The sequence below is a fragment of the Rousettus aegyptiacus genome, unplaced genomic scaffold, assembly GCF_014176215.1.
Source record: "Rousettus aegyptiacus isolate mRouAeg1 unplaced genomic scaffold, mRouAeg1.p scaffold_m13_p_2, whole genome shotgun sequence".
Taxonomy (NCBI): Eukaryota; Metazoa; Chordata; class Mammalia; order Chiroptera; family Pteropodidae; genus Rousettus; species Rousettus aegyptiacus.
In genome coordinates this window covers 122,017,178-122,041,996 of record NW_023416295.1, presented here as the reverse complement: position 1 = coordinate 122,041,996, position 24,819 = coordinate 122,017,178, and the positions used below count along the sequence as shown (strand labels likewise).

The 24,819-nt window shown below is 34.6% G+C and overlaps 1 protein-coding gene and 1 pseudogene across 4 annotated transcripts in view; one reads left to right on the top strand and one right to left on the bottom strand.

Annotated features, from left to right (window-relative positions):
* Positions 1 to 24,819, top strand: part of USP15 (ubiquitin specific peptidase 15) — a 104,360-nt gene that overhangs the window by 6,817 nt on the left and 72,724 nt on the right. For all 4 annotated transcript variants that reach the window (XM_016150747.2, XM_016150749.2, XM_016150748.2 and 1 more), the window contains one exon: positions 11,428 to 11,555. In XM_016150747.2, coding sequence (XP_016006233.1) covers positions 11,428 to 11,555 — 128 coding nt within the window. The remainder of the gene's footprint in view (positions 1 to 11,427; positions 11,556 to 24,819) is intronic.
* On the bottom strand, positions 23,229 to 23,537 carry LOC107513741 (annotated as a pseudogene).

The window sequence follows — 24,819 nt, the reverse complement described above, 5'->3', positions numbered from 1 at the left end:
TAAGTGCACATGGGCATGCATTCGGACAGTAGTAGAGCAAAGATTCTTAGTCAACTCTAAAAGCCTGTATTTTAAACTGTACTGACTGCCTTTGAGTGATAGCCACATTATGGAAGCAGCTTTTGGAGGGACAAATACTTGGAAGTATTAAAATCAAGAAGTGACAGCTTTGTCACATTAGTAAAACACCATGTTCATCTGCTATCCATATGAGGAACCTATAGAAATTTCTGTGTCTCCTTAGTTTAGCATTCTAGTCTTAGAATGTCTCATTTCTAATATAGCTCTGCTTTGATACAGATGGTGGTTGCCATTGCCTGCAAATTATTTTCTTATTCCTGCCTTACAAGGCTTTACACATCATTCATATTATTTCGGGTACATTTTACTAATTCCTGACTTTCACTTACTTCAAAACCTAACTCAAAACCAGTCTCTATAAAATCATTCCTAATAATTCCATCTAGATCCATGACCCTTCCACTCCCTCTCCCCCCTCCCTTAAAATATAACAACTTTATTGTGTTATAATTCACATATCATACAATTCACCCACTTAATGTGTACAATTCATCGGGTTTAGTTATATTCACAGAGTCGTGCAACCATCATCAAAATCAACTTTGGAATATTTTTATCATCCCTAAAAGAAACCCCATACCTACTAATCCTCCAATTTCTCTCCACCTTCCCCTGTACTAGGCAGCTACTGATCTACTTTCTGTTTCATAGATTTGCCTATTCTGGGTATTTCGTATACATGGAATCATAGTACATGTGACTTTTGTGTCTGGCTTCATGCACTCAACATAGTGATTTTTAGGTTCATCCATATTGTAGTATGCATCAGTATTTCACTTTTTATTGCCAAGTTATATTACATTGTACAGACATAACTCATTGAATTTATTCCTTAATTAGTTGATGGACATGAACTGTTTATACTTTTTAGCCGTTACTAATAAAACTTGCTGTGAACATTTGTGTGCAGGTTTTTGCGTGGACATAAGTTTTCGTTTCTCTTGGGTGTATACCTAGAAGTGGAATTGCTGGATCCCTATGGTAAATTTTTCGAGGAGCTGATAAACCCTTTTCCTGCACCATTTTATGTTGCCACCAGCAGTGCATTAGGGTTCTGATTTCTCCACATCCTTGTCAGCATTTGTTATTATCTCTTTTTTTCGTTATAGCCATCTTAGTGGATATGAAGTATCTTGTTGTTTTGATTTGCATTTCCCTAATGGCTAATGATGTTACACATCTTTTCATATATGCTTATTGGCCATTTGTTCATCTTGTTTGGCAAAATGTCTGTCTAGATCCTTTGCCAGTTTTTAAATTTTGTTATTTCTCTTTATTGAGTTTTAAGAGTTCTTTATGTATTCTAGATACAAGTTCATTATCCAGTAGATGATTTGCAAAATCTACTCTGATTCCGTGAGTTTTCTTGCCATTTTCACAACCTTACTAGTCCACTTTCTTGAGTTCCTTGTTTGTCTCTTAGTTTAGATGTAACAAGAGGTCATAAAAATGAGTTATGCTAACAGATGAATTTGTACAGAGCAGAAAATAGTTGGAAATTGTTGAAATATAAAGATATTTATATTTTTAAGATATAAAGGGATGATTAACGAAGCCATTTGTTTATTTAAAAGAACTTCATAGCTTTTTGGTTAAGTTTGCAGCAGTGACATTCTGAGTTTTAGTTTGTGGTACTTAAAAAAAATCAGTGAAATATCTGGTTTATAATGATTTAAACTACTAGATACTAACAATATCTCTTGGTATTAAAAATGGTTTATGCAATTGGTATTTAATGTAATTTAAACAATATTTCATTAAACAAGAGGATTAATCATTGAGCAAATTAACATCCAGAATTGTTTATGTTATTAATTTTACACAAGATAGTTATACATATTGTTCTGAGATTAAGTGTGGTATGTTGAGCTAGGCTGCGATTTTTGTGTATTTTCTTAGTTGTAAAAGAATGACTCTTATGTCTACTTTGCAGAGAAAAAGGTCGGATAAAAAAATAACATGTCAGTATTAGGCAATTAAGCAGAAACCGCTTATCTGAAAGTTGTCAGCATAAACATACACTAATCAAAAGAAAAAAAAAGGGACTATGCATTTACATTCACTAGCACTATGGTTTCCTAAATGCTATTGGGATTTCCTCATTTCCCTGGTAGAACTATTTATGAATCATTTATTGGCCCCTATGTATTTTCTTAAATTTTCTTCCAGTGTGTGTACAAACGCTAAACAACTTTTGAAACTCCTATATCTTTCCCCTACCACCAGTACAAATAAAAAAAAAGAAAAGGAAAGGAAATAAAAAGAAAATCTGGCCTTTTTAGTTCTTAATGTAGCTTTTCTGTATTTGAAGACTGTCTTAAAATTAACTCAGATTTATTTGGGGTACTAAAATTGACACAGACTCTTGAGCCATTGAAAAATTATTCTTTACAGACCACAATACAAATTATCTTTCTTGATGACTTCAGAATATTTAGCACCATATAATTTAGACTTTTTAAAGTATTCATAACATGATTTTATGTAAGTTTTTGACTTATTAATCATTTCACATGTATTTGATCCTCTCAGGAATCCTGTGAAATATCCTGGAGGCCTTCATGAAATGTAAATCAGATCATATTTCTTCCCTTCTAAAACGCTTTCAATGGCTTTTCATTGTGTTTAGGATTAAATCCTTATCATTACCTTGAAGGCACTGCATAGTCTGCCCTCCCCGCCCAACAAGGACTTATCTAGCATTCCCCTCCCCCTTGTCTTAAACTCCAACTGCATTTAGTAAGTTCCTCCAATTTACCAAACTCCTTACATTGTTCTGGCCCTAGCACAAGCTTATAGTTTTATTTTCATACTTTTCTTGAAATTATTTTTATTCATATGCCAAAATGTTACTTTTTTCAAGGAGGTTTTTCTTTATTCATAGCTCTTTGTACTTTTCATTCACAGCACTTACCACACTATTTTACTACATATCTTAATTACATACTCTTTCTACTGGGCTCTGAATTCCATGAACATAGGGACCTTGCCTATTTTGCTAACGACCTGTTCATATGGGATAGCATATACATAGTACATCTCCAGTAAATATTTTTGAATGAATGAATTTCTGTTTCTAAGATGAGCATTCCAAAGGTTTCAGTGTTGAGTAACTAAGACCTCACAGCAAGTAATGTCAGAAAAAGAATTTTGGTCTAGTATTTTTTCTACAGTAAGTTTAGAATTCATAGCTACTCATCTGATTTCAGCAGGTTAGAAAAGTTATAAGCAAAAATCATCATGAAAAATTGAGGTTGGATATGGAAAAATTTCATCCACAATGTATTGTTTACCACAGCTGTAGAAAAACTCCTAAAGATAGTGTTTATTTTTTTGTATAGTCTTAATTGAGGTGAAAACGACTCTCATGTTGGCATAGAGTGAACACTTAGGCTTTACTACTAAGTTCCTGATAGACAAAGATTTAACATATACCAAAGATTCCCCACTTTGAAAATACTTATTTTCTTTGTAAGTAAAATGGATAAAAATTGCTAGACTGTGCATTTTTAGTTATTTCAGTTCTCGTTTATTATTTGATAATAATATTATGCTATCCTATTTTATAAAGAGAACCAGGGAATATGATGTATGATTTTACTAGGTATCTTACATATTTAGGTCTTTGTTAAATAAAGGAGATTTAAAATTAAGTTTAATATAGTAGAGCATTGAACTTCAGAGTCTGAAAACTAGAGAGTACATACTGAAAACAAACTCTGCATACTCAGTAGTATTGTGTGATCTTAGTAAGTTAGGTAACCTCTCTGAGTGTTGGTTTCCCCGTTAGCTAAATAAAGAAAAAGGTGGGGAAAGTTACTATAATGATAAACTAAGGTGAATAAACACTTTAAAAAACTTTAAATATAAGGCATTTATGTTCTGTTATGTGATATTAGAACTTTAAATAGAGAAATGACATTATATTTGTGTTTTTAAAATGTCTGTGGCAGCAGAATGGAGGATAAATTGGAAGCAAGCACAGTTAAAGCACAAACAGTTGAACAGCTATTACTGTAAACTGTGGCATGAAAAAATGATGGAGAGTGGGAGGTACAGAACTTAGGTACTTTTCTGAGAATGAAGTGGAGAGGGACAGATTTGGTTACTAGATGTTACTGGGTGAAGGAGTAATAAAGGATAATATTCTGGTTTTTGGCTTGGGAAGTTAAATTACTGATGACATCATTTATTAAAGGAATACTAGAGAAGGAGTACGTTTGAAGGTGAGAAGATGATTGATGACTCAAGGTTGAAATGTGTGATAAATCCAAGTTGACGTGAACTAGTAGGAATTGGAAATATGGCTCAAGAACTTGGAAACTGGCCCTGGGATACAGATTTTGGAATTAGTGGTATGAATTACAATATCATTGGAAAGTATGAACAGTAAGAGAAGAAGAAATTAGAGAACAGTTCTGTGGAATACTAACATTTAAGCAGAGGAAGAAAAAGGTAAAAAAAAAGAAAAAGAATCCTAGTTTAGCTTTAAAAAGGATTGATAAAGTACATAAAGTTATGGATCCTTTGGGTTTGTTAGGTTGGTCATTGGTGACTTTGTGAGAACCCTTATGAGGGCCCATTGGGGTAGGAAGACCTGTTTGCCAGGTTGAAGAGTAGATGAGACTTAAAGGAGGATGAGTAAGCTTGGTTGCAAAGACAAATCAGAAAAATGGGAGTGGACAGAGGAGGAAATAAGTATGTGAGATGGGAAGTGATTTGAGAGAAAGGGGAGAAAGAATTGTCCCTTTTTGTAAGCTGAGTGGAGAAAGAAAAAAGAGAGAAAGGATACAGAGAGAAACATAGAGGCAAGGGCTATTATTAATGGAATAAGTTTCCAAGGAGGCAGAAAGAAATTAAATCCAAAACTCTGGAACAAAAATATAGTCTTGTATTTAGGGAGGGTTATATCTTCCACTGATATATAGAGGAATCAAGTAAGATTAAGATGTGGAGCAAGAGTTGGACAGAAAGTTGAAGCTTCAAACTTCTTTGAAAAGTAGGTAGTAGGGTTGTCTGTTCAATCTAATGAGTTAAAATTAGCGAGACTGGAAAAGGTTTGAAATAATAATTGAAAACAGAGAAGGCTGTAAATATACCAAAGGATTGTGGATCATCTTTGAAGAATTTGAGAAATTGAAGGCCATGGATCTTTAATCTCCATGAGATTTTCCTTAATTTTTGAATACAGGTAGTATTAACATTATGACAAAACTATTTTCATATTGATGTATTAGTGTGTGAGAATCATGGCATGAAGCACTCTCATCATTTTTTGTAATTCACTGAAACAAAGAAATGGTAGTAATTAAGCCACAGACAGAGGCCTCAACCATAAATAAAGTGATCTTGATCATATTTGGTACATTTACTTTATAGCTTTTTATATGGAGACACAGTCAGATAGATGGCTCACTGTTATTCAGAAATATTTCACCTTTAGTCTCATCCATAAGATACAGATTCCTTTGTGCAAGAAACTTAGTCTATTTATCACAAAGCAATTAATCACTACTCTTGAGCTATCTAGATGTTTGTACATTAATATTCAGATGAATTTATGTGGTTGCAAGTCTTTTATATATGTAATATTGGGTACTAAAGTTTTATCAGCTTAAATCAGTATATATGTCAATTTTAGGGATTTAGAATGATTGTTTTGCTCATATTCCCAAATATCAAGGTGGATCTACTTTATGCACTTTGTTTTTCTTATGTCACCCAATTATTTTTACTTTTCTGGCTTGCTGGTTGGTCTAGTTACCAAAAGAAAGTAATTTCTTGAAAATTAATATATTACTATATATCAGAATCATAATTTGATGTTAGAAACAGTCAAATAAATCATATTTTTCCAAAAAATTTTCAAAGCTTGTGTAAATTTTAAAGTCTAATGCAAATTCATCTATTTGGAAGAGATAATATAAATTATAAATATGAGAATATAAAATTATAAATTAAAATAGTAAAACTAAAACTTTTTATTTTTATTTTATTTTTAAACTATTCATTTTATACATTTTCCTGTACATATTTTTTTATCCCAGTTAAAAAAAAAAACCAAAGTTGTATTGTGGTTATTTTTCTTATCTTTATGCTTGAAATTTCTTTTCATTTTTTGACTGTCACTTAACTTTATCAGTTTTGTTGGCCTCAACATTATAGTCTGTACATTTGACTACTTCATTTTAGTGCATGTATATGAAGATGTGTATATAAACCATTCTATATTAAATAGAAAACATTTATCATATTTAATGTAATACTTCAGGGGGACAGAAGAATATGAAGGAAAATACAACAAAATGTGTATACTTCTTAGTTTAAGAAAATGAAACATTACAGATACAGTTGAATTTCCTTGTATGTTTCTCTAATCCCACCCACCTTCCCTCTATAGCCAGAGGGAGCCACTGTCCTGAAACTGATTTTTATTATTCTCTTTATACTTTTAATATGCATGGGTCTATAAATACTATGTATTATTCGTGGCCATGTTTTACAGTTTTCTGTGTTGCACTGTGTGTGCTTATCTCTATCTTAATATATTTGTATTATATTACATGTATGCTTTTCTTTTTTTGTTCAACATTGTAGTTTTGAGATTTATCTATGTTAATGCATGTAGTTGCATTTTTCATTTCAGTTTTTGTACACTATTTCTTGGTGTGAATAATGGATATTAGGGTTTTTCCAGTTTTTCTTAGAAATTATACTGTAGTATGTACTTATAGTTGTATTCTTATAGATAAGGGCAAGAGTTTGTATAGAATAAAACTTAGTGGCAATACATGATTGTATGGTATACTCATCTTTAATTGATAGTGCCAAATTATTCTCCAAAATTTGGGTTCTAGTTTACATTCCCTTTGGCAGTATATGAATTTCTGTTACTACACATCTTCTGTGCACTTAGTATTGTTGACACATGTGCATGCGTGTACATAAACCATTCTATATTAAATAGAAAACATTTGTCATATTTAATGTAATACTTCAGGAAGACAGAAGAGTACGAAGAAAAATTTTAAAAAACTGTGTTCACCAGTTTCATGAGAATGGCATGGTATTGTGTTAATTTGTATTCCCATTGCTAATAAAATTGAGCATCTTCTCATGTATAGAGGTCATTCTAGTTTTCTGTTCTGTGAATTGCTTTCTCTCTCTCTCTCTCTTTTTTTTTTTTTTTAAATGAGTTCTTCCTGTGTCCTAATCCTTTGTTGGTTACATGTGGTATAAATATCTTCCCCAGTCTTATCTCTTTACTTGGTTTTATCCATTGATCATAGCTTCTCATTTTAATCTTGGCAAGATTATCAAACTTTTAAGATTTTTTTGCTCTTTGTATTAACTCTTTGTATATTCTGAAGTAACAAGGATTTTCTCATATCTTTTTTTAAATTATAATTTTACTTTCACATTTATATTTTTAATACAACTATTATTGTATAATTAATTCTTCTGTAACACAGCATATGTTCCTAAAAATCACCATGCTATATGCAAAATCATGCCATAAAAACCATAGGGCATATGGGGATAATGGGGCTGGGCTTCATACTCAAAAAAATTTTGTCAGTAACACATTAAAAAAAATACTTAAAAATGGTAGCACAATTTTACACATGCTAAATGGTTAAGAAATGCATGAATATCATAATAAAGTTGATATTTTTATTTGGAAAAAAATGAAGATTATTTGTGGAAGTGGAATTCAGAAAGATCGCGGCTTATAAGTTATTGTGAAGTGGTAGAAGGAGGATTGTCTGAAATCTGCCAAGAAGTTGTAATTGCAGTTGTGGAGAATGTGGCTCATAACACACATGAATTTAGGTAGATGTTTGAAGTGTGTGTTTTGTGCATTCCTGTGTGGCTCGGTACAGCTGGGTAATGTTCTACAACCCCCTAGTGTTTGTTTCAGCATTAGGACTAGGGTATAAAATTTAAGGAGACTCACTCTGTTAGGATCCATAGATATTTTACTCGTCTCACCTTGGTCTTGGCCCTGGTTGTGGGTGAAGTAGTACTTAAGCATAAGCTGCAATTTGTGTTATTCCCTAATGTATCGATCATGTTTAACATGTTCAGTTTTTTGAAATAAGCATTAGAGTAGAATTTAGTGCGTATGTAAGGGTTGGCTCTAGTTTTTTGTATATAGCCAGTACAAAGGCAGATCTTTCCTCACAAGTTTGTAATGATACTTTTGGCATACATCATAGTTCCACCTATATATGAGGCTGGTTCTTGTTTCTTTGTGCTGTTTCTTTGGTCTTTTTGCTTTTCCCTATGCCAGTACTACATTTTCTTAATCACGGGCCTAGCACTAGCTTTGTAACCTGGGGCAAGTTTTAATCCGTATGTGCTAATGAAGTTTTAATAGTACCTACCTGGTTGGGTAGTTAAAGGAGTAAATGAGCCAATATATTAAAGTGCTTAGATGTATGTGTCTGGCCCAAGAGTAAAGCTCAAAGGTTAGTTATTTTGTTGTTATTAAAAGTAACTTTTGTAACTTCATATATAGTAGACTACGATTGCCATTTTGTTTTTCTTTTCCCAAATTGTCTGAGAGGAAATAGAAGCTTATGGAATGACTTTCTTATCCCAGTGACATTTAGGCTATCTAGATGATGATAGGAGTTAACTAGGTATTGAGAGTAGTAGGAGAATATATTCCAGGCAGAAGAAGCCATGAAGCAGAAAATTGTATGTCCAGAAACTGAAAAAAGGCTCTTGCAGCTAGATCTCAGCATAAGATACCAGCTGAGAAACTAGAGAGGTAGGAAAGAGCAGATCGTGTAAGACCTGTTATGCAGTATTGAAGATTTTAGTCTTCATTGTAAAATCGTAGTTATAACAACTTGTGAAAATCAATATTTCATGACTTTTATTCTTTCTTAGAAATCTAAAAATAAAAGCCTTGAAATATCAATTTTCACAAATAGGTATAACTATTTAAAAAGAAACTCTTAAGCTGAAATTGGAATCATCTGGACCCATATAGCATACCAAGGATTAAGAGTGCTGTTGAGAATGTATAAATTCTGGTCTTTGTTCACTCATTAGTAATCTTGGTGAGCTGTTAATTCTGTTCTAGGCTTTCATCTGTTCAAATTGAGGAATTGGGATTTTGGCAGATCCATAGATTAGGAGTAGAGTTTACAGACAACAAATCTGTGTAAATGTTTTGAAATAAAATTTTTTAATTTATTTGTCTACTTCATCTAGTATTGTTGTCTTTCATGGGTACACCTAAGAATACACATTATTTCTGTAATTGATGGTTCTATTTTTTCTACTTCCTACCTGTTTCATTACCACAAAATTCTACAAGTAAGATACAGGTGGTGGTCTGTAATAGAAATACGATACTCTTTGCAGTTAAAGTTAGTGTTGAAAGCAGCAAAATATTCATCAAATGACAGAGTTGTCTGTCATAATAGTATCATTATACAGAAAATAGTCACTCCAAGATCTAGAAAAGAGAAAAGAACTAGAAATGTTACGGCAGCACAGATGAATACTGCCTAGTGGAAACCTCCACTCTAACTGTGCAGGATTCATTAAATACTTTCGGAGATAAAGCCCCATATTATAAAAATATCTTTTAAATAAATATAGATAGAATTTTGATAGTATTCAATAAATAGTTTTTAAAGTGTAGTTTTATAAATGAAAATTTTAAATTATAGTATTGTTAATCTATAAATTCAACATGATTCCAATCAAAATCTTACAGGTTTTTTTTGTGGAACTTGATAAACTGATTCTAAAATTCATATGGAAGGGCAAATGACAAAAGATAGCTAAGACAATTTGCAGCATGCAAAGGAGGGGGAAGTTGCCCTAAAAAATATCAAAATTAAAGTAATTAAGACACTATGAAATTGACACAATGACAGAAAAAAAGATGAAGAGAATAGAGGAAAGGCGTTTAATATGGCATTTATTTGCAAAGAAAGCAAATGAAATGTCTGAATATCTTGGTTAAATTGCAGAGGAGAAAGTCTAAAAAATTTTTAGTGTGTGAAATAAAATTTAATATAATTTGCTTTATTGTCAATTTAACGTATAAAGTCATTGTTAGTTTATTTCATTTGTTTTACTAATAGGGTTTTCTTATGACTTAGTGTCTCAACTTTTTTCCTCATAAATCTCAAATTTTATGATTTGGGGGCTTTCAGTTGCATAATCCTGACAGTTTGGAGTACTCATGTATAGAAATTCTGTCATACTCACTTATAGAGAATTAAATTATCGATGACTATTTAAGAATTGTGGGGTTTTGTTAGGGTGGTGCCTTTGCTTCAGAGATTTTCAGACATAACTATAGCATTTCATTTTTATATTACTATATGTAGTAAGCACAGAAACATCAGAATGATGATCTCCTAAAAACTTAGTTACCCAGTATTATTATACACATGGGCTTTAAACAGCTTGTTAAACTTTTACTTTTGATTTTGTTTGTGATTGAATTGGGTATATGTGGGGAATTTGTTTCTGGAAAAGTACTTAAAATTATAATAAACCAGGGGCAAAGCAGAATTTCATAGGTATATATAGTTAATACATTTGTAAAGAATTTTAGGTTTATGATTTTTTTTATGCCTTCTTTGCTAGAGGACCATTATTTTACTTTATCTGTCCCTGGTCACTTAATGAGAAAGTAATTCTAGGTATTAGAAAATAAGATGAAAATAAGTTTCAGTAATGCTTATAGTACTAAGTGTATCAGACTTTTTAAATCAATCAAAAATCAATCTTGCTTTCCCAGTAGGTTTTACTGTTGTATGAGAAAGACAGATTGTTACTAACTGTGGTAAAGATAATTTTAAAGTTTTTTTAAACTTTGATAATTATTATAATCAGTCTTGCAAACCTTTAATAATTACTTTCCTTACTTCCCAGAAGATGCAGTAAAATCTATAAAATTAACACACTGTATTTGTAAGTTTTTACAAGAGAACCGTTTTTCTTATTTATATTTTACCATATTGCATTTTATAATTTGTTTTGATTTTTATGATTACCTTTTGAATTTTTGGTCAATTGGAAATATTTTATTGAAGAGATACTGCATTTTTTAAAAAGCGCTGTGAAGAAATTTTTTTAAATGTGTATGTCAGTACTTGCCCTCAAGTAGTAGATATTTATAGAACAATAGAAAAATGATAGTTTACACAAGTGAAATATTTTTCTTCCAAATACTTGTTATTGTATTTATTCTCAGTAATCTATGACATAAGCACATACTTTAAATATAAAATGAAATATCAAACCTAGGTAGCTTCTCTGCTGTTCCTGTATTTCCAAGTTTTTCCTTTATTGATTTCTTTTCTTTTTTAGGTACCTAGTTGATAGTCGCTGGTTCAAACAGTGGAAAAAATATGTTGGCTTTGACAGTTGGGACAAATACCAGATGGGAGATCAAAATGTATATCCTGGACCTATTGATAACTCTGGACTTCTCAAAGGTATTATTTCCTTTTTTAAATCAATTCGTAAATGTGTTCATTTCCATATATTAAAGTCGGTACAAGTAATATAGAAAATAATAATGTAACTAAACTGAAAGGTTAGAAATTCCTTTGTATTGTGGATTTGACCTAATGAACTCAGATTTTTCTGTTAAAATTATTGTTCCGTATCATGACAAATTTTGTTTTTATATAATGTAATAAGGGTTTAATTACTGTTTAAAACTTTAAATGAAGAATGTAAATTAGAAAGCACTCACTATCATTATTTTCGGAAAATGCTGTGTTGTATATTGTTTTTCCTAATGGACACATGATATTTTTTCTTTAAGTTGGGGAGCACTAATGTATGTTTACATTCTTGGATTTTTGCATTGATCTTCTACAACCCTCACTACTTGCTAGCTCTTTTATACCTCTCATTACACTGCAAGGAAACTAAAACCTAAGTAGCAGAACTGCCACTTCTGGCCATGATGTAGTAACAGGGACCAGATTTATCTTTTTACCTGAACAAACTAAAACCCTGATAAACTACATGAAAGAAGTTTTCGAAACATTGGACATTAGGCAACTCAGGCAACAAAGAACAGTGATCCCTGAAAGAGATGGAACAAATGAGGTGAGCCCTATGATTGCCTCAGCTTATTGCACTGAGAGTTTCCAAGACACAACCCAGATTGCAGAGCTTGGCAGTCTTCTGTAGTTGAGGAAAGAGTTTGGAGTCCAAGGAGACCAAGGCTGCCAGAGTTTTCAGAGTTGAGTACCAGAGAGGAATAAGCAGTGCAGAGAGAGAGTGAGACCTGGAAATACACAGAGGTTCTCTTTCAAGTCTTCAGCTGACTACTGATCAGTGCATGCTGATGAGGAAGCTCCCCAAGGCAAGGGAAAGAACCACCCCCAAAAATTAGAGGAACAGTCATTGGAGCTCATGTGGGAGGGACCAAGAATAATGTGTTCACTGCAGCCAGAGTGGAAAACTTTATATTTCACAGGGTAGACTACTGAGAATAGTTTTGCCTCTGTAATAGGGCAGAGTTAATTCTCGTGTCCTTCTAATTTGAAAGCACCAAACTATTTCCAAGTAACTTAACTGTATCTCAGAACAAAACACGAGTATTTATAAGAAAAGAATATGCAGCATCCAACAAGATCAAATTTAATGTCTTGGATCCAACCAAGTATTACCAGGCATGTAAAAAAGCAAAAAAAAAAAAAAAAAAAATGCATGATTAGGAGAAATTTTTTTTTCTTTAATTTTTTTAAGTGGATAAAAGGAACAAACAGCAAAGAAAACAAATACAAAATAAATAGCCAGATGGCAGATTTAAACCCAGCTCTGTGAATAATCACAAAATTAAATGTAAGCTCCCCAATTGTAGGTAGATACTACAAGATTTAATTTAATAAGTAGGAGATTGAAAAAGATAAATGCCATATTGTGGTAAAAGCAGCATTATACGACTGACCTCCATTGATCCTCAGTCTTGTATAGTCGCATCTCCTTTGAATGTAGGTAAAATCTGTGAATAGGATGAGATATCATGACCATAATTACTTGTTGTCCAATAAAAGGGGAATTTTCCCAGTGATCTTAATCTAATCACATGTGCCCTTTAAAAGCAGAGTTTTCTCTGGCTGGTGGCTAAAAAAGAGAGTCAAAGCATGAGATGAATTCAGTGCATCATTGCTAATTTGAAAATGCAAGGGACCATGTGAGAAGGAAGACAGGAATACTCTAGAAAGAGAGGCCTCAGGCTACAGCCAGCAAGGAAACAAGGATGGATAAATTTAACAAAATATTTACACTGAAAACTGTAAGACTTTGCTGAGAGAAATTAAAACCTAAGTAATTAGAGAAATCATATTAGTAGATCAAAAGACTCAGTATTGTTGAATTTCCCCACTCAATCTATAAATTCAACATAATTCCTATTCCTAGTAGACTTTTAAAAATTGGAGAGAAAATTTATATACCATAAAAGTAATCCTTTTAAATTATACAATTCAGTGGTTTTTAGTAAATTTACAAAGTTGTGCAACCATCATCATCAGCTAATTCTACATTTTCATCACCCCAGGAAGAAACTTCATACTCATTAGTAATTCACACCTCATCCTCATTCAGAACCCCCAACCCTAGGCAACCACAAATCTACTTTCTGTCTCTATTTTAGATTTACCAGTTTTAGACATTTTGTCTAAATAGCATCATACAGTATATGGTTTTTAATGTTTGACTTCTCTCACTTAGCGCACAGTTTTCAAATGCCACCCATGTAGTGTGAATCAGTATTTCATTCCTTTTATGCATGAATAATTTTCCATTGTCTGGATATACCACAGTTAATTTATCTATTCATCAGTTGATGGAGATTGTGTTTCACTCTCTGGCTATGAACATTCATGTACAGATTTTTGTATAGATGTGTATTTTCATTTCTCTTGGGTATGTTACCTGTAATTAACTATTTAAGGAGGAGTTAAACTGTTTTCCAAAATAGTTACACCATTTTACATTCCCACCAGCAATATATGAGGGTTTCGATTTCTCTACGTCCTTGTCAACACTTAACACTTATTATTGTTTGTCCTTTTATTATAGCCATCCTGATAGGTGTGAAATGTCATCTCACTGCAATTTTGATTTCTATTTCCCTAGTGATTACTGGCATGAAGTATCTTATCTGTGTTACCTGTATATCTTTTTTTGGGGGGGAGGGGGGGTGTGTCTGTTCAGATCCAGTGCCTATTTTTGAATTGAGTTATTTGTTTTTTAATTGTTTTGTTTTAAAGGTTGTTTACATATTCTCATACTAAGCCCCTGATCAGATATATGATTTCTAAAAACTGTTTCTCGTTCTATGGATTGTCTTTAACATTCTTCCCATTCAAGTACTAACCAGGCCTGACCCTGCTTAGCTTCCAAGATCAGACGAGATTGGGCGTGTTCAGGATGGTATGGCCATAGACTCTTTTACTTTCTTAATGGTGGTACCTTTGAAGCACAAGTTTTTTAATTTTGATGAAATCTAGTTTACCTGTTTTTCCTTTGGTTGCTTTTTGGTTGAGATTTGGTGTCAGAAAGCATTGCCTAATACAAAGTCATAAAGGATTTAAACTTAAAAGAGTTTTATAATTTTAGCTGTTTCATTCATGTCTTTGATCAACTTTAAGTTACTGTTTCTGTGTAGTGTGAGATAAGAATCAGTTGAATAGATTAGAGAATCCAGAAGTATGACCATCCAAACGGACATGGTCAATTGATTTTATTTTATTATTTTTTAATTTTTATTTAAAAAAAATCTTTTCACTTATACTCGACATACAATATTATATTAGTTTAGGGCAAACAATAGTGATTGGACATTTATATAACTTACGAAGTGATCACCCTGATAAATCCAGAATCCTTCTGACGCCATACATAGTTAACTACAATGCTACTGGCTATATTCCTTATGCTGTACATCTCTGACTTTTTATTTATTTATTTTTTTTCTGGCTTTATTGAAATATAATAGACGATTATTTACTCATATTTACATTGTACAATTCAATTAGTTTTTTTTCAATCGTAGTCGGCATACAATAATATGCCAGTTTCAGTTGTACAGCATAGTGATCAGAGATCCACATAACTCACAAAGCAATCACCCCACTAAATCTAGTACTCCTCTTCTCCTTTACATATTTATTAAACATTATTAGCCATCTTCCCCATGCTACACTCTACATCTCCATGTCTGTTCTGCAACTATCCACTTGTATTTCTTAATCCTTTCGCCTTTTTTCTCTGTCTACCCTAAACCCCCTACCATCTAGCAGCCCTCAAAATATTCTTTGTATCTATGAGTTTATTTTAGTTTTTGTTGTTGATTTTGTTCTTTAGATTCCACATGTACCTGAAATCATGCAATATTTATCTTTCTTTATCCAACCCATTTCATTCAACTCATTACCCTCTGGGTCCATCAAGGCAATATCTTTTTCCATCCCCTTCCTTTTAGTCTGTGTGTATCTTTTAATCTGAAGCGAGTCTCTGGTAGGCAGTACATGTAGGGGTCTTGTTTTCTTATCCATTCAGCCACTCTATCTTTTAGTTAGAGCACTTAATTTTCCATTTGAGGTACTCATTGATAGGAATGTAGTTATTAGCATTCTTTATTCTTGTTCTTGATACATGTTTTTTTCTTTTTAAAAAAGTCCCTCCAACATTTCCTATAATACTGGCTTGGTGTTGAATTCCTTTAGCTTATTTTTGTCTGGGAAGTTCTTTATCTGTCCTTCAATTCTGATAGCTTTGCTGGATAAAGTATTCTTGGTCATAGATCCAGGATTTTCATCACTTTGAATATTGTGCCAAGCCCTTCTGTTCTGCATGGCTTCTTTTGACAAATCAGCTGCCAGTCTCATGGGTGCTCTCTTGTAGGTAACTAACTGCTTTTCTCTTGCTGTTTTTAAGATTCTCTCTTTATATATAACCTTTGGCATTTTAATTTTGATGTGTCTTGGTGTGAGCCTCTTTGAGTTCCTCTTTCTTGGGACTCTCTGAGCTTCCTGGGGTAGTATGTCTATATCCTTTATCAGGTTAGGAAAGTTTTCCATCATTATTTCTTCAAATAGCTCTTAACTTCTTGTTTTCCTTCAGGTACCCCTATGATATGGATATTTTTACATTTAATTGTGTCCCATACGCTCCTGAAATTATTATAATTTTGGTTTCTTTTTTCTTGATGTTTCGATTGAGTGTCCTTGGCTTCTCCATCCTATATTATCAATGGTTCGATCCTTTTTCTTTATCCACTGTTTATTCCATCTTCATCTTAGATAATGTGTTCCTCATTTTTGTCTGGTCCCCTTTTATAATTTTTATTTCCATTTTTATATTATCTTTTTGTTAAAGTTCTCACTGAATTCATTTACACTTCCTCTGAGTTCATTGAGCATCTTTATAACCAGTTTTGAACTCCGCATCTGTTAGATTGCTTGACCCTATTATTCCTGGATCTCTGTTTTGTTCTCTCATATAGTTTCTACTTCCCTGTCTTTTCATTTTGGCTACCCTTCCATGTCTGTTTCTTTGTGCTAAGCACAGCTCTTCTAAGTCTCCCAGTCTTATTAGCTCGACTTTGTATAGCATGTATCCAGTGGCACAATCCTGTGGGATTCAGCTGCAGGTCAAGTTTAGCCCCACCCCGTGCCTCTCCAGAGCCACTTGTTAAGATTCAGCAAGCAATCCACAGATGCTGTGCTTATAGTTGCCTCAAAAGGCCACACCAGATACCCAGCCAGCTGCCACCAGCTTGAGTCTTGGTGCTGCTCAGCAGGAAGTACCAGACTTGTTGAGGAAACACCTAGTTGTGGCTTGGGTGGGGTCACAAGAGAGGGCAGGCGGAATTTCAGGGAATCCTCTGGGCGGAGGACCTCTGTTACCCAGTTTGATGACAGCTCAGCTATGGCAGTGCTGCATCCACACACTGGGCAGGGGAGGGAGGGCTCAACAGAGGAACAATGGATACGGCTGGCCCTGCTGCCCTGGAGAAAGCCTCACCTCTGGCCCTCACTCCAACAATTCCTTGTTCCCCTGTAAGTCCCTGGTGCCTCCTGTGCAGCCAGCTGGTGCTGGTGCTCAAGAGCAAGCAGGTCTGTCACCGCGAAAGTCCACTCGCGGACACAGCCTTTTTAAGAGGCATCTGCAGCTGCCAGCTGCTGCTGCCCATAGCCTATGTCCCACTCAGCCACTTGGGACCAGGCAGCCTCATGTCTTCGCCCCCTCCTGCCTTCTACCTTTGCAGTTTGATTAATTACTTCCTCCTTAGCTGTAGTGCCTCTGTTCATCTAGATCCCAAGTGACTTCCTTGCTGTTTGCTCCGTGTTTCTCTTACAACTTTGATTTGTTCGGAAAAGGGATGAAGAAAGCCTCTGTCATCTATGCTATTTTCCCCATGACTATTTTTCACTACCAGTTTGTACCTCTTAGTTCCTTGTCCCACTCCATCCTGCCCCCAGTCCAGCAACCATGAAAATGTTCTCTATATCTATATGCATGTTTCTGTTTTTGTTTGTTCATTTATCCAATTCTCTAGATTCTACATATAAATAAAATCACATGACATTTGTTTTTCTCTGTCCGACTTACTCCATTCAGCACAGTACCCTTTAGGTCCATCCATGTTATTGCATATGGCAAGATTTCATTCTTAAATACGGCTGATGGCTGATTTACATTCCATTGTATTTATGTACCACGTCTTGTTTATACATTCCTCCATTGATAGGCAACCAGATTGCCTCCATATCTTGACTCTTGTAAATAATGGAGGCAGTGAACACATGGATGCATATGTCCCTTTGAACTACTGTTATGGATCTCTTTGGATAAATACCCTGAGTGGGATTATTGGGTCTTTCTTTGTCTCTTGATATAGCCTTTGTTTTAAAGTCTATTATATCTTGTGTTAAGTCTTGCTACTCCAGCTTTTGTTTGTTTATTTGTTTCCATTTTCATGAAATATCTTTTCCATCCCTTTACTTTCAGTCTGTCTGTTTTTTGATCTGAAGTGAGTCACTTGTAGGCAACATATGTAAGGGTCTTGTTTTCTTCTCCATTCAGCTACCCTCTGTCTTTTGATTGGAGCATTTAATTCATTTACATTTAAAGAATTGTTGATAGAGATATAGTTATTGCCATTTTATTATTCCTATTTTGATCTTTTTTTTTTTCTTTTTAAAGAAGTCCCTCTGACATTTCTTATAATACTGATGTCGTGGTGATGAACTCCTTTGGCTTTTTCTTTTCTGGGAAGCTCTTTATCTGTCCTTCATTTCTAAATAATAGTTTTGCTGGGTAGAGTAATCTTGGTTGTAGGTCCCTTTCATCACATTGACTATTTGATGTCAGTCTCTTCTGAGCTGCACAGTTTCTGTTGAGAAATCAGCTGACAGTGTTATGGGTGCTGACTTGTAGGTGACTAACTGCTTTTCTCTTGCTGCTTGTAAAATTCTCTCTTTGTCTTTAAACTTTGGGATTTTAATTATGATGTGTCTTGGTGTGAGCCTCTTTGGGTTCATCTTGTTTTGGACTCTGCACTTCCTGGGCTTGTATGTCTGTTTCCTTCAACAGGTCAGGGGAGGTTTCTGTCATTATTTCTTCAAATAGATTTTCATTCCCTTGCTCTCTTTTTCTTCTGGTACTCCTGTGATATGAATCTTGGTACACTGATATTGCCCCAGAGGCCCCTTAAACTATCTGTATATTTTGGATTCTTTTATCTTACTGCTCTTCTGATTAGGTGTTTTCTGCTACCTTATCTTCCAAATTGCTAATTCGAACCTCTGCTTTATCTAATCTGTTGATTCCTTCAAATGTATTCTTAATCTCAGTTACTTCTATTCTTCATTTATGACTAATTCTTTTTTATGTTTTGATCTCCATTTTTATGTTTCCTATGTGTTTGTTGAAGTTCTCACAGAGATCATTGAACATCCTTATAACCAGTGGTTTGAACTCTGCATCTGGCAGGTTGCTTGTCTTCACTTTGTTTAGTTCTTTTTCTGGAACTTTGTTTTCTTCTTTCATTTGGGACATGGTTCTATGTCTCCTCATTTTCGCTACCTCTCTGTGTTTGTTTCTCTGTATTAGATAGAGCCACTATGTCTCCCAGTCTTAGTAGAGTGTCCTTATATAGTAGGTGTCCCATGGGCCCAGTGGCACAGTCTTACTGACCTCTTGAGCCCAGGTGCCCCAGGTGTGTCCCTTGTGTAGGTTGTAGATGCCTTCCTGTTGTAATTGAGTTTTGGCTACTGTTTGCAAGGCAGTAGGATTGACCCTCATGCTGATTGGTTGTGAGGACTGGCTGTGACTATAGTGGAGGAGGATGATTCACCTTAGCAAGGGGTCTGGTGCCTGCCCAGTCTGCCCTTTTGGTGTGATTTGCAGAGATGCTTGAGTGGTGTTCTGGTGTGGTCTGAAGCTGGCCACCCGGTATATTAGTTCTGGGGCTTCTTGGAAGGGGGTTGTTGCAGGCCAAGGTCAGCCACTGCCTATGCTCTTCCCAGGGCCACTTGATATGAGCAACAAAGTGATCTGCAGATGGTTGCCACTTGTTCTGGGCTTGGAGGTGCCTGCGAGAGGCTAAGCTGTGTACTAAAGCTGGCTGTCACTAGGGCCGAGCCTTAGGGCCACTCAGCAAGAAGTATGGAGCCCCCTGAGGCCAGATGCTGCTTGTTCAGGATTTGCGACTCTTTGAGAGATTTTGGAAAAGTCTATAACATGAGCCCAGACAGGCTCTTTATACGGAAAAGCTGCTGGAAGTATCTAGGATGGGCCTACAACTTGAGCGTGATGGGATCGTAGGAATCAATCAGGCAGGGTGAACAGCGTTAGCCAGATTGATGGAGTCTCAGACATGGCACTTGTGTATATTTGCATGCTGGGTGGTGGGGGTACCTCAGTAAAGGAGCACTGATTCTACCAGTACTTTTGTCTACCCCTCCAGCTCTCTCCCTGAAGCCAGACAATTTAGTTTCTCCCTGTATGTCCCTGGTGCCTTTCACACTGCTGCCCCAGTGCTGGAACTCAGAGCAAGTGAGTCAATCTATAGGTCCATATGCAGGACCTGTAAGAGGTATGGCTGTGACTCTAGCTGCCCTTTCTTAGTCTCAGCCACAGTCTCTGCTAGTTTTCACAGCCAGAAGTTGTGGGAAATTCTCTCTTGGCCCTGGAACCTTGGGCTGGGGATCCTGATATGAGGCTGGGACCTGGTGCTTCTCAGGGTGGACCTCTATAGCCCAGACAGCTCTTCTGATATTTAATCACTTTTTCTGAATCTCTTCCCCTCCTACTAGTCTCTGTGTGGCTTCTTCCATGCATTCTTAATTATAGGACTTATCTTCAACTAGAAATCAGGTGATTCTCAATGATGGTTGTTCTGTAGTTTAGTTGTAATTCTGATATGATTGTGAGAGGAAGCAAACTCAGCGTTTCCCTACTCCACCATCTTGACTGGAACTCCATGGTCAATTGAATTTAGACAAAGATGTAAGGAGAAATTCAGTGAAGGGAGGATAGTCTTTTAAACAAATGCTGCTTGAGTATTAAGTATCTCTTTGCAAAAAAAACTTGAACTTTGATCCATATCTGGTACTATACACAAAATTATCTCAAAACAAATCACAGACCTAAATGTAAAACCCCAAACTTATAAGACTTATAGAAAAAGGAAAAAATTTTATGACATTTTGTTAAGTAAAGATTTCTTAAATATAATACAAAGAAAATTTGATAAAATTTCTTTGATAAATGAAGAATATTGATGAATTACATTTTATCAGTAATAAAACCTACTTCAAATGACACTGTTAACGGAATAAAAAGATAAAACCACAGTGTGGGAGAAAATATTTGTAAACCACCTCGCTGGTAAAAGACTTGTATGTAGATAAAGAATTCTTGGAACAGTATTAAGAAAGCATAAAGCCCTGTGGAAAAAGAGGGCAAAATATTTGAACAGATGTCACCAGAGAAGATAGAGTTTTCAAAAAGTACATGCAAAGATAGTCAACATCATTAGTCATTAGAGAAATGGAAATTAAAACCACAATGAGGTACCACTATACATGTATTAACATGATTAATATTTAAAACACTGACCCATACCAAGTGTTGACACGGATGCAAATAGAACTTCCTTACACTGTTTCTGGGAATAAAATAGTCTGAGAATTTCCTTTAAAGCTAAACATTTATTTACCATAGGAATTAGCCATTTTATTCCTAGGTGTTTACCCCCCAAAAATGAAAGCATATGTCCATATGACAACTTGAACACGAATGTTCATAGCAGTGTTATAATAAGAAAATAGGAAACAACCCAAAATGCCCATCCAACAGCTGAGTGGGTAAACAAATTATAGTATATCCATATCCTACTTAGCAATTAAAAAGAATGAACTATTGATACATTAAAAATATGAATGAATCTCAAGATAATTATGCAGCATAAATGAAGCCAAAGAAAACAGTATGTACTATTTTTATATGAATCTAGAAAATGCAAATTTACTTTTAGTAATGGAACGCAGACACAGTTTTTATATAAAATTCTAAAACATGCAAAATAATCTATAGTTGCGAAACACAGATAAGTGGTTCTCTGGGGACAGGATGGTGGACCTTGGATGGACAGGAAGGAGAGATTACAGAAAGCTACGAGGAAACCTTTGGGGGTGATGCATATCTTCATTTTGGTAGTGGCTGGTGATGATTTCACACTTGTATTGATATGTCAAAACATCAAATTGTACATTTTAAATACATGCAGTTTATTGTATGTCAATTATATATATAATATCAGCTATTTTTTGTTTAGAGGTATTCTCCCCACATAAAAATGATAATTTTATTATGTGCACTAGATACAAATTATTACTTAGGTTCTGGTACAAAATAAAATCATTTACCCAAACTCAATTTATTGTGGAAAACAGCATAGAAGTCTTAATTTTAAACTTTTTAATTTTTCTCAGCGTTCTTAGATGTAGTTTGTTAGAGTGAGAAAAAATGGATGATAGAGTAAATGTGTTTGTGTTGTAATCCATTCTGTATAATTTTCTGTCAGTGTGACCTTGGGCAAGTATATCAATACCTGAGTCTATTTACTAATAAAAATGGAGATATCTACTTCATAATAGTGTTTCAGAAATCAATTGAGATTACAGGGTTTTTAATAATACCTTTTACTGCACTTGCAATTTTTTTTATGTATGATCTTGGACAAGTTACTCAGTTTCCCTAATATTTTCTAATCTAAAATGGAGATGCCTATCTCATAATATTGTTTTGAGAATTGTCTGAGATATCATGGTTATCTGCTGTATTTTTTTTTTCATAATCAAGATTTTTATTGGTGATTTTTAAGATAAGTACATGGACATTTTGGTTTATACACAATTCTTAACGTATGTGCTAAAAGACTAAAAGGTCATATGGTTGTGATTCTTTTCTGAACAGTTATTCCAGTGACTTTGCAGCTTAAAATTTGGAGGCTAATTTTCTGTAATAGAGTGTCAGGTACCAATACCTCCAAATATTGGTTCGCTTTTAATATATATAGTACATATCAAATTTGCAATTGTTCAGAGCCTATTAACAAAGTTACTAGGAAAACTGGACTACTATGACCAAAAATGTTACAGAGGGTGCAAAATTCTGACAGGGAGAGCCAAGATCAAGGAGTGCTTTCCTTTAGAGGAAACAATTCTACCAAACACGTGGAATAAAAATAATTTATAAATGTTCACAACATTTATAAATTATAAGTTAAATGCACGACTGACTCCAAATTGCCATTTAGTGTGCTTGTGTTATAAGATGTAAAAACTACCCCCATTTGTGGAATGTTAAACTGACACCCAAGCAATCAAAGCCTCCCGTATTCAATATCCCACTATTTGTTTGGTTGTACCAAATGATAAACAACCAACAAATAATGTCAACTCTTTAAAAAAAACATTTACATTTTAAAAAGTGGGGTGAGGTGGAATTCCCTCCTTAACAATGTTTCTAGAGCTACTAAAAAACTTGAACTTAGGAAATAGTTGAAAAAAATATTCCTCTGGATTGTTCAAGAAGGGAGACGGACCATTGATAAGGCATGGTATATGATATTAATCAGACTTGTCTTCTTTCTCTCCTGCTTTATCAGAGGCTGGACTCTCCTGGTATTTCGTTTCTGTGTTTTCTGCAGGTAGATCTTTAGTTTCTTGGTTGGCCACTTCGGCCTGTTATCCCTTTGCTCCCCTTTTCCCTTTTGTTTGCACTTTTTTTTCCTGCAGATTTATCCTTTTCTGCCACCTTTTTTGGCTTTGTTTCCATTTTTGCAGGAGCAGGTTTAGCTGATATCCTCTCCAGCCTTCTTTTGAGCTCCTAGTTCGCCCCCTCCCCCCCTTGGCAGAGCTGACCTTCCTCTTGGGCATCATGGCGGTGGGGCAGCTGTGGGCTGGGTGCCAGCAGGCCATAGCCTCCCAAGAGCCTTCACAGAGCTGAGCTGCTTGGCATCTTGCTGCTGCTCCTGCCACCTGAGCTGCTGGGACCTACGGAGAGGGCACCCACTGAAAGAACCCGTTATCTGCTGTATTATGTCTCAATAGTACATTGTTCATACAGGGCTTTAGAATATTTAAGTTTCACCTTCAGAAGGTTCTGAAAATATGTTGCAAATTATTATCAAGAATTAAAAAATTACAACTAAGGTTTTAAAAAACTGAGCTTAAAAATTAACAGTCGGCATCTGCTGTTGGAGTCTGTACTATAAATGATTCAGAGATTTCCCATTTTGCGCTGTATATGAACCATAGTTTTCTCAAAGTTTAATATGATTCTATGATTGTAGATTGATCCTAGATAGAATAATTTCTTTAATCTCTTCAGCATTTTTCCTGCTTCTTGATTTATATTATCATATCTAGTAAGAATAGTATGTGCTCATATTGAAATGGTACCAACAACATTTTGGTTTCTCATGTTTGTTAATTTAAGACTAACTCAGAATGAAAAAATTTCCTTTATGTTGTATGTAACCCCATAAACTATTTCTGTTTTTGTACTTTGGAAATTCAAGTAAAGGACCAGATAATAATAAATAAATCTCCAATTAGTACTGTGATGTAGGTGTAACACAGGTATTGCTTCTATATCTCTGGCTTCCCTTATACTAAATTTTTAATTTAACTAAAATTTTGAAAATGGATCGTAGAATCACATCTGAAAAACTACTTCCACTTTAGATCTGAGAAGGAGTCTAGATCATGGGCCTTCTGGAGTAATGAGTTAGTTCACAGGATGCCCTTTTGTGATTTCTATCATGGTTTCTAAGGAGTCACATGGTTTACAAGGACTCCCATGTACTTCGGAGTCATTGTAAAGGTTATTGGTTTCTTTCTGAGCTTCCTTCATCACCAAATGCTAGAATGACCACTAAACCATATTAGGGATCTTCGATACTGAGCATATTTGGGAAACTCTTCTTTCAGGTCCCTTGGTTAACAATTACACCTTATTTTATTTTTAAGAGCCTAATAAAAGAAAATCTAAGTTTTTAAATCCTGTTAGTGAATGCTAAGGATTGAAACTTTTTCACGCAAGTTTATGTTGGAATATGTAGATTTAGGTGTGAACCTCCTCAGAACTTTCTTCACAACTCATTGAAACATTTAAATAAGTCTTTATAAATTTAAGTAATTTGTAATTTACACAACC